This window comes from Meleagris gallopavo, chromosome 16 (genome assembly GCF_000146605.3).
Source record: "Meleagris gallopavo isolate NT-WF06-2002-E0010 breed Aviagen turkey brand Nicholas breeding stock chromosome 16, Turkey_5.1, whole genome shotgun sequence".
NCBI lineage: Eukaryota > Metazoa > Chordata > Aves > Galliformes > Phasianidae > Meleagris > Meleagris gallopavo.
In genome coordinates this window covers 7,528,996-7,539,681 of record NC_015026.2, presented here as the reverse complement: position 1 = coordinate 7,539,681, position 10,686 = coordinate 7,528,996, and the positions used below count along the sequence as shown (strand labels likewise).

At 50.7% G+C, this 10,686-nt stretch overlaps 2 protein-coding genes across 2 annotated transcripts; one reads left to right on the top strand and one right to left on the bottom strand.

Moving 5' to 3' along the window:
* The first annotated feature begins 34 nt into the window (after positions 1–34).
* Positions 35–2,997, top strand: LOC104913402 (mesothelin-like). The gene is made up of 4 exons (XM_010719537.2): positions 35–156; positions 712–806; positions 1,376–1,565; positions 2,213–2,997. The coding sequence occupies exons 1-4, from the start codon at positions 135–137 to the stop codon at positions 2,305–2,307; spliced, it is 402 nt and encodes a 133-aa protein (XP_010717839.1). The 5' UTR covers positions 35–134; the 3' UTR covers positions 2,308–2,997.
* A 131-nt stretch (positions 2,998–3,128) lies between these two features.
* Positions 3,129–9,083, bottom strand: LOC104913401 (mesothelin-like protein). Its single transcript, XM_010719536.2, has 13 exons — positions 9,002–9,083; positions 8,579–8,699; positions 8,251–8,282; positions 7,908–7,960; positions 7,385–7,534; positions 7,226–7,316; positions 6,771–7,130; positions 6,494–6,649; positions 6,166–6,299; positions 5,819–5,949; positions 5,574–5,668; positions 4,388–5,291; positions 3,129–3,795 (listed from the first exon to the last, which is right to left on the bottom strand). The coding sequence occupies exons 2-13, from the start codon at positions 8,601–8,603 to the stop codon at positions 3,713–3,715; spliced, it is 2,214 nt and encodes a 737-aa protein (XP_010717838.1). The 5' UTR covers positions 8,604–8,699; positions 9,002–9,083; the 3' UTR covers positions 3,129–3,712.
* Between the last annotated feature and the right edge of the window lie 1,603 nt (positions 9,084–10,686).

Genomic DNA, 10,686 nt, shown 5'->3' with positions numbered 1-10,686 from the left:
TTCTTTTTCTTTTTTTTTTTTTTTGCAGACTGGCATCCCTGAATCCTTCAGCCTGTTCACAGCTTACAAAGGACATCCTGTATGCTAAAGCAAAACGTGCTTTCTCAGACCAACATTATTTAAGTTCCTACTATATGCTTATTGAGCCTTACCTAGGTATGTAAAATAACAGTCTGTTACAGGGAAAGAGGAACAAATACTGTCTTAAGATCTGGAAATCTTCAAAGCTAAGCTGTTAGAAGTTCTGGAAGGTTAGCATCTTTTTCCAACTTGTAGATGACATATTCTTGGAAGAGTCTGACTTAAAATTCCCTTAACTGACTGTCCAACTATCACAGGAATATTCAGACTTGGGGTTTCTGGGATGGGTAAGATCTGCTAAGTGCCTTGGAAATCCAGCTGCCAATGCTTAGTGCTTATCTCACAGGCATCTCCCGTGTCACAAAACATGGATTTTCCCTGTTAACCCAAGAATTTATTCACAGCCTCAGTGAACCTCTTCTTACCTATTCCACCTGGCCATTGATGCAGATTGGTTTGATGGCCAACATCATAAAACCCTGCAGCTAAAGGAGCATTTGGAACTCACCCTGTTAGCAGTCCAGGCCTAATAAATTTAGAAGATATTGTTTATGCTCCAACCTATACACATACACAACACTGCTCATTTGTGTGATGGCATTGAGTAAAACTTTCTCTTTTTGGTCATAGGAGGTGCTCCTGGTGAGGATCTCAGAGCTCTGAGCAAGGACAATGTGAACATGAATGTTGGTACATTGGTGAATTTGAGAAGAGACGCTTTGATGGTAAGCTGAATGCTGACATTGTTCGCCTCCTTGTGTTTCTGCCATACGAGGTGGTTGTTGCTGGTCATGTTGTCCATTGTTGGAAATCAAGAGTTGCTCCATCAAATTCACAGTATGGCTGACTAATGGAAAGTGGAAAACCAACCTGAAATTTCCCTAGAAGTTTAATTTGGAGTTATCCATGGATGCTTACCCAGTCTTACTGGGGAATTTCTTTAGAACAAGCTCTCATAGTAGCAGGAGGTTTCCACTAGGCTACAGTGCAAACCTAACAGGAGTGTTAGCAGTAATATTATCACTTTTGGAAGAAAGCTTTGTGACCTGAACAGGGATTGGGGACCCTACATGGGTCAAGGAGACATGTCATGACAAGACAACAGAAATTGGTTTTGAGGAATCATTGTGTTTATTCCCCAAACCTAAGGTAAGATTTGTTCCAACTGAAACCGCTCACTACAAGTTTGTTGTTCTGAAAGCTTCTGCTAACAGAAACCTCATCAGATCCTTGACTAGAGGGGGTATGGTCATTCCTGCATTTACATCTGTAAGTCGTGTTTGATTTCTCCTAGAGCCTGACACCTGCTGAGGTTAAGGACTTGCTGGGGATAAATCTTCCTGATCTGTCAAATTGGCGGAACATGTCTCCCATCAAGGAATGGGCCCGAAGACAGAAGCAAACAGAACTGGATAAACTGAGTGTTGGGCTCATAGGAGGAACACAAGAAGGCTATATAAACATCGTCACGCCGAAGTTTCAGCGTATGTAGTGTGTTAGGGCTTCTGATTGTTGTGCTTTAAATATTTATTTTTTGGGTTACAGTAAGGAGAATAATTGCCTTGTGGAAGGGAGGTAATTTTGGTCGCCTGTAAAGAGAACTGAGCGCACCAAGCTCTCAGCCATGCTTGTGCCAACGCCTTAGAGAGTCCTGCTATCTGCTCATGTGTCTGAGAGAGGAGAGACTGTTGGTCTGGGCTATTGCAGATCTCTTTCACTGGCATTTGCCACTGCCTATCCACACAGCCCCCTTAAAATGCATGGAGTAGTGCTCACCTGCACCCTTCACTTCCCAGCATGGACAGGCAGCAAATCCAGTTCTGCAGAGGAACCTTAAGCCTTGCAGCAATTTCTAAGTCCAAGATGAGGAACAGTCCAGTAATCTCTCTGAAAGCATCCACGTTAGCTGAGCATCTCAACTGAATGAGCAGTTCCACAGCACCCTGCTGTACTGTGTGTCGGATTTGGGCTTTGACTTGATGATTTGATTAGGGATGGCTGGGTACTGATTAGAGAGCCCTAGTCAAAAAGCCAGAGATCTTCCCTGGATGTGGCACAACAGGATCTTTTCCCCATGGAAGAATGGTTCAGTTGTTGATTTCTTTGTACTGATGCCCCCTTTTTCCTCTAGCACCATCCTCAGCCCCTCCTGGTACCAAGGCCATGATGCTCCACCTCCTGCCTGCTCTGCTTCTCAGTTTCCTGATGATGTCAATCTTGTCTTGAAACTCTTCCCTTGGATACAGCACGATGAGGTGGACCAGTGTGTGACCTGCTCAGAGCCTGCTGGGGACTGCCAGGCCAGGAACGAGGGGTGCTCACTGCAAGCAGGCAGCTGCTGTGTGGCTCTGTGCTCGTTGCTAGGTACTTTTCTTTTTCAAATCAGTAGAAAAAAATTAGCGTTCTGTTGGAACTGAAGCTTTCAGACAATTCAGAGCAGGGTCTCTTTTTGCCTTTTGTACAAACCAAGCCAAGGTAATGTGCATCCCTTTTACTGCAACGCAACAGCTTTCAATATTTTACTGTGCAACCGTGGTGGGTTTAGGGATGAGCAAATCTGCTGTTCTGCATGTTACTGATTGCATTTCTCAGAACCTGATCTCTTGGCGCTGCCAGGCCCTCTGAGTGGGAGTAAAGCTTTCCAGCTGGTTCTAAAAAAATTGTGGAGCTAAGTAAAAATGCCAGAAGCAAAATGGGAGCTGCTGTTGTCTTCATTCACTGCCTGCACTGCAGTGGCTGTGGGTACTAGATCAAATTAAATGGCTAGCAACCTCAGACATGCCTGCTCGTTTTCTTTGGTGTTGACTACTCCAACCTAAGAGCTGAAGCTGTTCCCAGTTTCCTTGTGAGAACAGCTTTGTATAGGACTTTCAACATATTTTTTTGCTTCTTTGGGATTTCTGTCCAAGAAAAGTCTTAATGTGAGAAGAAGATAGAAGGAAGTCAGGGCAAAGGAAGGGGAATCTATCAAGATTTGTTAGTCAGAAAAACTCCAAAGCACTAAATGTATCCAAGAACATGCTTGATTAAGAAAAAATAGTTGATTGTTTTATTATATATAATTTCAACAGTAATCAAGACAAACTACCTTCAATTTGTCTTCCTAACTAGGCTTAGTGTAGTTTGAACTAATGTTGATGACAATTCTCTTAAGGTCATGAAGCAAATTAAATGCAATTTAGTGGATTTCAGGCTGAGTTTTCAGGCTGTGTTTCTGGGCCGTGTTCCACCTCTCTTGCAGGGGCCATCAATTTGAGTCCCTGAGATTTCCCACTGTTTTTTAGCTGTGGGACTGCTTAGAAGCAAAACAACATCCAGTGTGAATAAAGCTGGTAGAACTGTGCCCACTGTCAGCATTAAAGTAGTGCTGGATCAGCCGATATTAACTGATAATTGTATAGAGCAGCTAGCTAGTGAAGTATCTGCTGGGCTGCTTTGGGATGGAAAATCATCTGTCCTCATTTCACTTTCCAGATTCAAAACAAAATGAGCTTTCCTTGCTGGAATCAAAAGGACAAACTCTTCTCCTTCCCCGGGTTTCTGCTTTTCAGGCAGAAATTTGCCAGCATCGTTTTGCAGGATGATGAATGTGGGAGGAGGGATTCGGGAGCGCAGTGCTGGAGGTGCAGTGTCAGAGAAGCCCTTGCAGCAGTGATATTCCCATGGCTGTGGTCAGTATGTGGAGTAAGCATGAGGACACCCTTGATCCTGAGCCTAGAGAGCAGAGATGAGAAAGGATTGAGTTATCCACACAAACAGCCATGTGTGCAGTTGGGGCAGGAGAGGCACTGCACTGCATCCTGTCTACAAAAATCACCTTGTATCACAGTCAGGAGAACTGAGTCTGCGCTTATTTTTGCTAGTGCAGAAGTAAACCTGAGTCAGTAAAGGTATGAGTGTAGCTCTGTTGGGATACAGGACTACAGACTTTAGGGATATGGAACTCTGAAGTCCTTGCTTTGTGAAAAACAGAGCAGTGCACTGACATTGATGGGTTTACTCCAGCTTTTTTGCAGAGTGGATGAGAGCTGCTGTGCACTCAAAGTGTGATGAGGCACCCTAAGCAATACCTTGTAACAGTTGCAGGATCTGAAGGCAAGCATGCTGCAAAACAGCTGCTGTCAGGCCCTGTGCAGGTACAGTGCTACCTGATATGCTGTAACGACCTGGGGTTTCTTGTGGATAGCAGCATGCCACTATTGAATGTAGCTAGGAAAAAGGCACATCAGCTGCTGCTTGTTGGTGAAGACTTTTGCTCCCATGTTGGCCCCTAAGCCTTTCCCAGTTCCCAACACACAAATCTTACCAGGTTCAGGTTGCAGATTGATGTATCCATCAGGTGGGGGTCTTGGTGTCTCTGGCACATCTACTGGTGCTTTCTTGGTGATCTCTCTGCTGGAGGTGGTGGAAGAGGGGCTGAGAGGTGCTGGAGGAACACCAGTCTTGCAAATGATTGCTGTAGTCTTGCTCGTTGAGGAGCTGATACTTTGGGTGGAGGCAGTGATGTTGGGAAGTGGGGTGGTGGGCTTGGGGGAGAGGGGATTAATTTCTGTGGCTGTGATGGCTGCAGGCACAGAGGTGGGCTTTGGGACAAGGGCACAGGGGGAGCTTGGGGTGGTGGTGTTACAGGGGGCAGGAGCTGGGCCAGTGGTACCTCCCAGTGCTGGGGACACCGGTGAGGTCCCTGTGCCGCGGATGGTGCCTGTGGGGTTGGGAACATCAGTGCTGGTGGTGGCACTGTGTGTGACGGCTGGGGGTGGGACAGAGCTGGCCTTGGGGCTGACAGCAGTGAGGATGGTGGTGAGGAGGGTGGCAGCAGGGGACTTGGAGGTGGTGGGCTGGTGGATGAAGCATGGGGTGATGGAGCTAGGGGCTGGGGTGGAGGTGATGGTGGTGACAGCAGTGCTGGGCTGGGCGGTGTATGGGAAGGTTGGGCTTGCAGTGCTTGGGGTGGGGGCCTCGGGGCTGGTGTTTGGATTAGTGGGGTGGCTGCTGGTGGTTACAGGGGTGGGGGCAGCAGTGAGGGGGGGAGGGGTGGTTGTGGGGGGAGGCTCCTGCATCCCCCCTTGCAGGCCGATTCCCAGGATTTGGTCCAGTTCCTGTTGGGACTGTTTCTTGACCCAGCACATCACAGCTGTCTGATTCTCAGCTCCCTTCAGCTGTTGGATGTTTGCCCCCAGCAAATTTTTGACATCCAGAACGCTGAGTTTCTGCAATGCATGTATGACAGCTTTGGTCAGGCTCATAGCTGGCGCTGCCTGAAAATGCTTTTCTAAAGGGAATGCAGAGTTATTACTAACTTAAGAAAGAAAATTTTAAAAGGTTAGAAGTAGAGATTTGATGATCTGATGACACTGAAGCCTTGAACCCACGGCTCAGCCCTCAATTTAGAATGATAGAATGGCATGGGTTGCAAGGGACCACAATGATCACCTAGTTCCAACCCCCCCGCCATGGGAATAACACCAGCACACAGCACAGCAGGAACATACCTGCAATTCATTGGGATTTAGGGCAAGAAAGGTGTCAATGTCCATGTCGACGCCATTTTCAGCCAAGTCCTTCAGGTCTTCTGCTGGAGCTCCACCTTGAAGAAAGCACCCAGGGCACCTGAACTCATGCAAACACTTACAACACTGAAAGAAAGGCTTTGGTGACTGCTGGATGGTTCTTGACCATGGCCAGCCTTCCAGCCAAGGAAGACATCTCTACAGAAAATGAAGGCTGAAGCACCTACCCAGGTATGGCCGCATCTGGAAGTAATACACCTTGGTGCCAGCCTGGCTGGCAAAGGCCTGCTGGGCTTTGCTGTAGAATTGGTCCTTTTTGTTTTGAGAGCAGGAGGAAATGTCCAGTTCTCCAGCGCTCCTGAGGGAAGGGAGGTTTGGAGGTCAGAGCAGGGGGTGCCACCCAAAGCCTTTCCAATGGCCAAGGGGATGTGTGATTTATCCCCCACCCATGTCACTGGTGGCTCAGAGTGGGACATGACCATTGCAGAGCCAGGTGGACCTCCTATCCCCTGCTCTCTTCCCATGACCCCAGGCATCTTGCAGGATGGATGAGCATCCCGATAGAGTGCTTTACCCAATTGCTTCTGGAGGTATTTTCTCAATCTGCTCCTCGTTCAGGTCACACAGGAAAATCCCACCAATTTGCTGAAGTAAGGGCCCTGTTAGGTTGCCCCCCAACTCCAGGAACCTTGCGATCAGCTGCTGCTTCTGGAAAACACAGTTCAAGCATTGTGTGCTTAGAGAAGAGGAAAATGTATTTGGCAGAAAGGCACTACAAAACCCCTGTGCCTTGGGCTCCAGGAGATGGGTGGCTGAGCTCCCACAGGAGCCGGGCATGGACAAGAGTGCAGAGCAGCCCTAGTTTGGGCTCTCCTGCATCTGTCCCTGTGCCCCTCGGGTACCTGGGCGCTGCTCCATTTGCCATCTGAGGGGTTGAGCAGGGCGCAGAGTGTGTCCGCTGAGGTCACCTGCCACTGGCTGAGCTCTTGCACTGTGTAGAGGCGGGACAGCGGCCCCAACCTCCGGAGCTGGGCATCTGGCATCCCCGTGGGGTACACCTGCACTCAGCAAAGAGGGGTGGGGAAGGCAGGGATGCTCGTGGTGTCTATATTAAAATAAGAATTGGCTTCCACGTCCCAAGTAGTTGCACCGCTGCTCGTGCCCTGTTTCACCCCTTACCTCCTGTAGCCTTTTTTTCAGCACCCAGAGATACTCGGTGGTGAGTGGCTGCTCCAGCACATGCTCTAGGTCTGTTTGCAGAACGCTGTCGCTCAGGCAGAGGTAGAACTGCTCGGGGCTGTCATAGTCGATGACCAGGATGCTCTCAGAGAGCACACGGGTGGTGATGGGCTCCTGCATGCAGCCTGCAGGCGGGGAGGGTGCATTTGGGGCTGGCATCTCTTGGTCTGCGCTTCGCTTCGGCCGGGGGTGTGATGCTGCTGCCATGGCTGTCAGCAAGGTCAGGGACTGCTGCCGCTGCTCCCATCCCTGAGTGCTGTAGGTGGCTGCGATGCTCCTGGCAAATGCCTCCCGTGCTGCCTGCCAGGGAGGGCAGAAGAATCTGGGGTCCTCAGGATGCTGGGTCCCGTGTCTGTGGGCTGGTCCGACATATGGGCCATTTAGGGTTGGCTCACCTTATCCACCAAGCTCAGCGTGGTCTGGTTCAAAGCCAGCGCAAGTGGCCCCAAATGTTGCAGAGTCTCCAAATCCCAGCCTGAAGGATGTCTGCAAAAAGCACAGCTCAGCATCCTGAAGGGAACACCTCCCCTCCTGCCCACCACTGGGCTCCTTACCCATACACTGTACTGCTCTTGAGGAGCACAGCATTGACAGCATCCCGCTGGGCACCCGTCAGCATGGGGCAGAGTTTCAGGTGCTCCAGGATGCTGGGGTGCAAAGCAGTGATGGTGCCTGGCTCCATGGTGCACACCAGCACCCCGAGGCTGTGACAAAGGAGATGGATGACAAAGAGATGGGTGACAAAGGAAGCATGGCAGAACGCAGGCACGAACGTGCCCTAGGGCAGTGGCAATACCCTGGGCTTAGAGCAAGACAGAAGCCAGTGGAGCCCAGATTTGGAGCCCAGAATCTCCCACTGTATCTGTGCCAGCCCCATAAAAAGAGAATTTTTATTTTGTTTGTGCTACAACAAAAGAAGATAAGGCTGAAACGCAACCTGGCACCAGAACTGGCTGTGCTAGGTTCTAAATCTTCCCCAGCCCAGTGCCAGTCACAGAAGTCATGATGATCATGGGAAGAAACACAATGCCCAAAGCAAATAACACCTCTGCACCCTGTGCTGGGGTTGACACTCACTCAGCATATGGCTCCGTGGCAGCAGCAAGGACGGCACTGAGGAGGAGAGCGGCCTGGGGGGAATTATGGAATTGTGGAATCATTCTGGTTGGAAAAGACCTCTTGCATCCCAAGCCCAAACCCAACTATCCCACCAACCCACATCCCTCAGTGCCACTTCTCCATGGTTCTGGAGGGTTGGTGACCCCACCACTTCCCTGGGCAGTAGTGCCAGTGCCCAACTGCTCTGTCAGAGATGAAATTGTCCCTGACATGCAGTGGAGGAGAGCAGGTGGACATCAGCCCCAAAATCTGCTTAAAGCCCTGTTGGTTTGGAGCCATTTATTAATGCTCGGTGACTCACCAGTGCTGCCTGCATGAGGGCAACAGGAAATCCTGCAACAAAACGAAATGTGTTGTAAAAAGTTCAGCACTGTGCATACAGAGGCTGTGCTGGAGCAGCTCCAGCTGGGGAAGTTTTCTTTGTCAATTGAATAACTTTTGGTAAATGCTGGTGAATGCTGTGTGAAGAGAGTGGAGTCCTTAACCACCCTGCAGCCCAACCTGGACACCATGGGGATGAGCTTAGAGGGAGAGCAGCGATGCCCCAGAGCTGGGAGAAGTGTGTGTGCCCATTCCCAGCACAGTGCCAGCTGTGGGCTGGGAACAGGTCTGGGGGTAGAAGGACTCACGGAGGGCAGAGGCTGCCCACACCATGCTGCCTGTGCTGGGAGTCCTGGTGCTGGGTGCCTCTGTGCGCTGCTGGAGCTGGAGCTGAGCCTGGTGCTGCCTGCCCACACAGGGTGCTGAGTCCTGCAGAGCAGAGGACAGGCTTCACTCCATGCCCACATGGGCTCTGTGATGAGTTCTCTCGCACTGGGACCCCTCAGATGCACACCAATAGAATGGTGAGCAGTTCCACCAAGGGTGCACCCCCTGCACCCCAACCCCACCGCTATAGACCCCCCCTAGAAAATAAATCCTTGCTCCAAAACCCAGATCAGCACCATGCAGAACAATTGGAGTCATTGCAAATCATTTCCCCACTAAATCCCATCCCATTCCACCATCTCACCCAGTTCTGGCCACCCTCTGCCCAGGGCTTTGTCACCTACCTGCACCTGCAGCCACCTGCAGCCGGGGATGAGCAGAGGGAGTGAAGCAGCACAGCCCTTATCTATGTGGGGTGGGGATGGGGCTGCAGGATGGGCTGTGACGGAAGCAGTTTCTCAACTCTGTTTTGTAAAGTCTCTCTCTCTCTCTCTTTTTTTTTTTTAATGTAAAGGGTCACTTTGAACTTGGAGGCCAGAGAATGACAGCTGCTGGTTCTGCAGCTCCTCGTGGAGACAAAGTGCCCCCCAGGCAGTGAGACCCTTTGAGTTACCTGGGAATGCGTCTCATGGGTGGTCTGTTTCCTTCCTTATGGTTTTGTGAGCGCCCGTTGTGATACCATCCAACTCATAGTGGGAGAAAAAGGCTTTAAAAATAAGGAAGTGAGACCAAGGAGATGCAGCACAAATCCAGAGGGTGACAACGATGCTGGGAACCCAATGCGTGCTGTGTGCCTTGTGCTGAGCCCGGGCAGGAGAGAGCTGAGGGATAGCAATGTGGGAGCTCTGCCAGCACCTCACCCTTGTTTGGGGCCACTGAGGGATGGGAGCCACAGGTACCCTACTCAGAGCTCACACCCAGCACCAAAACTGCCTTATGGCCCATCAGGAAGTGGCACCTGGTGTTTTCTGGGGGTCCTTTGCATGTTGGTGGCAGTGAGATGGGGACGCTGCATGCCACCCAGCTTGGGGATGCTCCTGGGCAGCTGCTGTGTAACCCTAAAGCCTCACAGCCTGAAGGATGCACACAAACCCTTTGTTCTTTGTTTTTCCATCCGTGCCAACCTCAGCAATGGTGTTAAAGTGTCATTAAGAAATGGTGCTTGTCCCTACAACCACAGTGCAGGGCTGCACTGCTCCCACCCATCCTCATCAGAGAACTCTGAACTCTGCAGGAATTTGGAGGAACTTTTCCTCCACCTCTGCTGCTTTGTTTTGGAACAGTCCCAGCCGCTGGCGCTGTCACTGCCCTCTGGCTGACATCAAGGTATGGCTTTGGTGCTGTGCTGTCGGGAGGAGAAGGGCTGAGCCTCCCCAAGGCATGCACACAGAGGGGATGGAGTATTGGGTGACATATGAAGCCCCAACCCTCCCCCACTCCATGGCCTCAGGGACTTGGGAGCTCAACCAATGCCAATGTCAAGGGAAGTATGAACGGGTGGAATCGGGGTAATGGGGATGGAAAATGTCCCCAGGGCAGAATTGCGTAAGAGAGGACCATGAACCCTATGGGGACACAGCATGGGACAGGTGAGAGGTGACCAAGGTTTGGGGAAGGGCTGGGCTGTGGCATCTGCCCCAACTGCCCCACAAACCTTCGCTACCGGCACGGGGTCACTGATCGGGATGGCTGTGGGGCAGATAACCCTGCTGGTTTCAGTTGTGGGGTTTCAGCTGGATAAGGATGAGAGTGTGATGATGACACAACAGGTTGGGTTGGCCGAGTTGGAGTATGGGGCTGTCCTGCTGGGCCGGTCTGGGCTCATTCCTACCAGCCCAGGTACGTGGCACTGCATTGGCCCCACAGTGACTGGGGGTGGTTTGGTGCAGCACTGAGTGAAGGAAGAACCACAGAGGAAGAGCATCAGGAGGAGATGGTTTACTATGGCAATGCCCACAAATACACAATAAATAAGGGTTGTTACCAGGGTTACAGAAGACCACGAAACACACAAATACCCAAACATGAC

Coding starts and splice junctions, on each gene's coding strand:
- LOC104913402 (XM_010719537.2), top strand. CDS start 135: ATGCTTATTGAGCCTTACCTAG. Junction 157..711: donor GCTTATTGAGCCTTACCTAG/GTATGTAAAATA, acceptor TTTTGGTCATAG/GAGGTGCTCCTGGTGAGGAT. Junction 807..1,375: donor TGAGAAGAGACGCTTTGATG/GTAAGCTGAATG, acceptor GATTTCTCCTAG/AGCCTGACACCTGCTGAGGT.
- LOC104913401 (XM_010719536.2), bottom strand. CDS start 8,603: ATGGTGTGGGCAGCCTCTGCCCTCC. Junction 7,131..7,225: donor CGCTGAGCTTGGTGGATAAG/GTGAGCCAACCC, acceptor CCTCCCTGGCAG/GCAGCACGGGAGGCATTTGC. Junction 5,669..5,818: donor CCAGATGCGGCCATACCTGG/GTAGGTGCTTCA, acceptor GCTTTCTTCAAG/GTGGAGCTCCAGCAGAAGAC.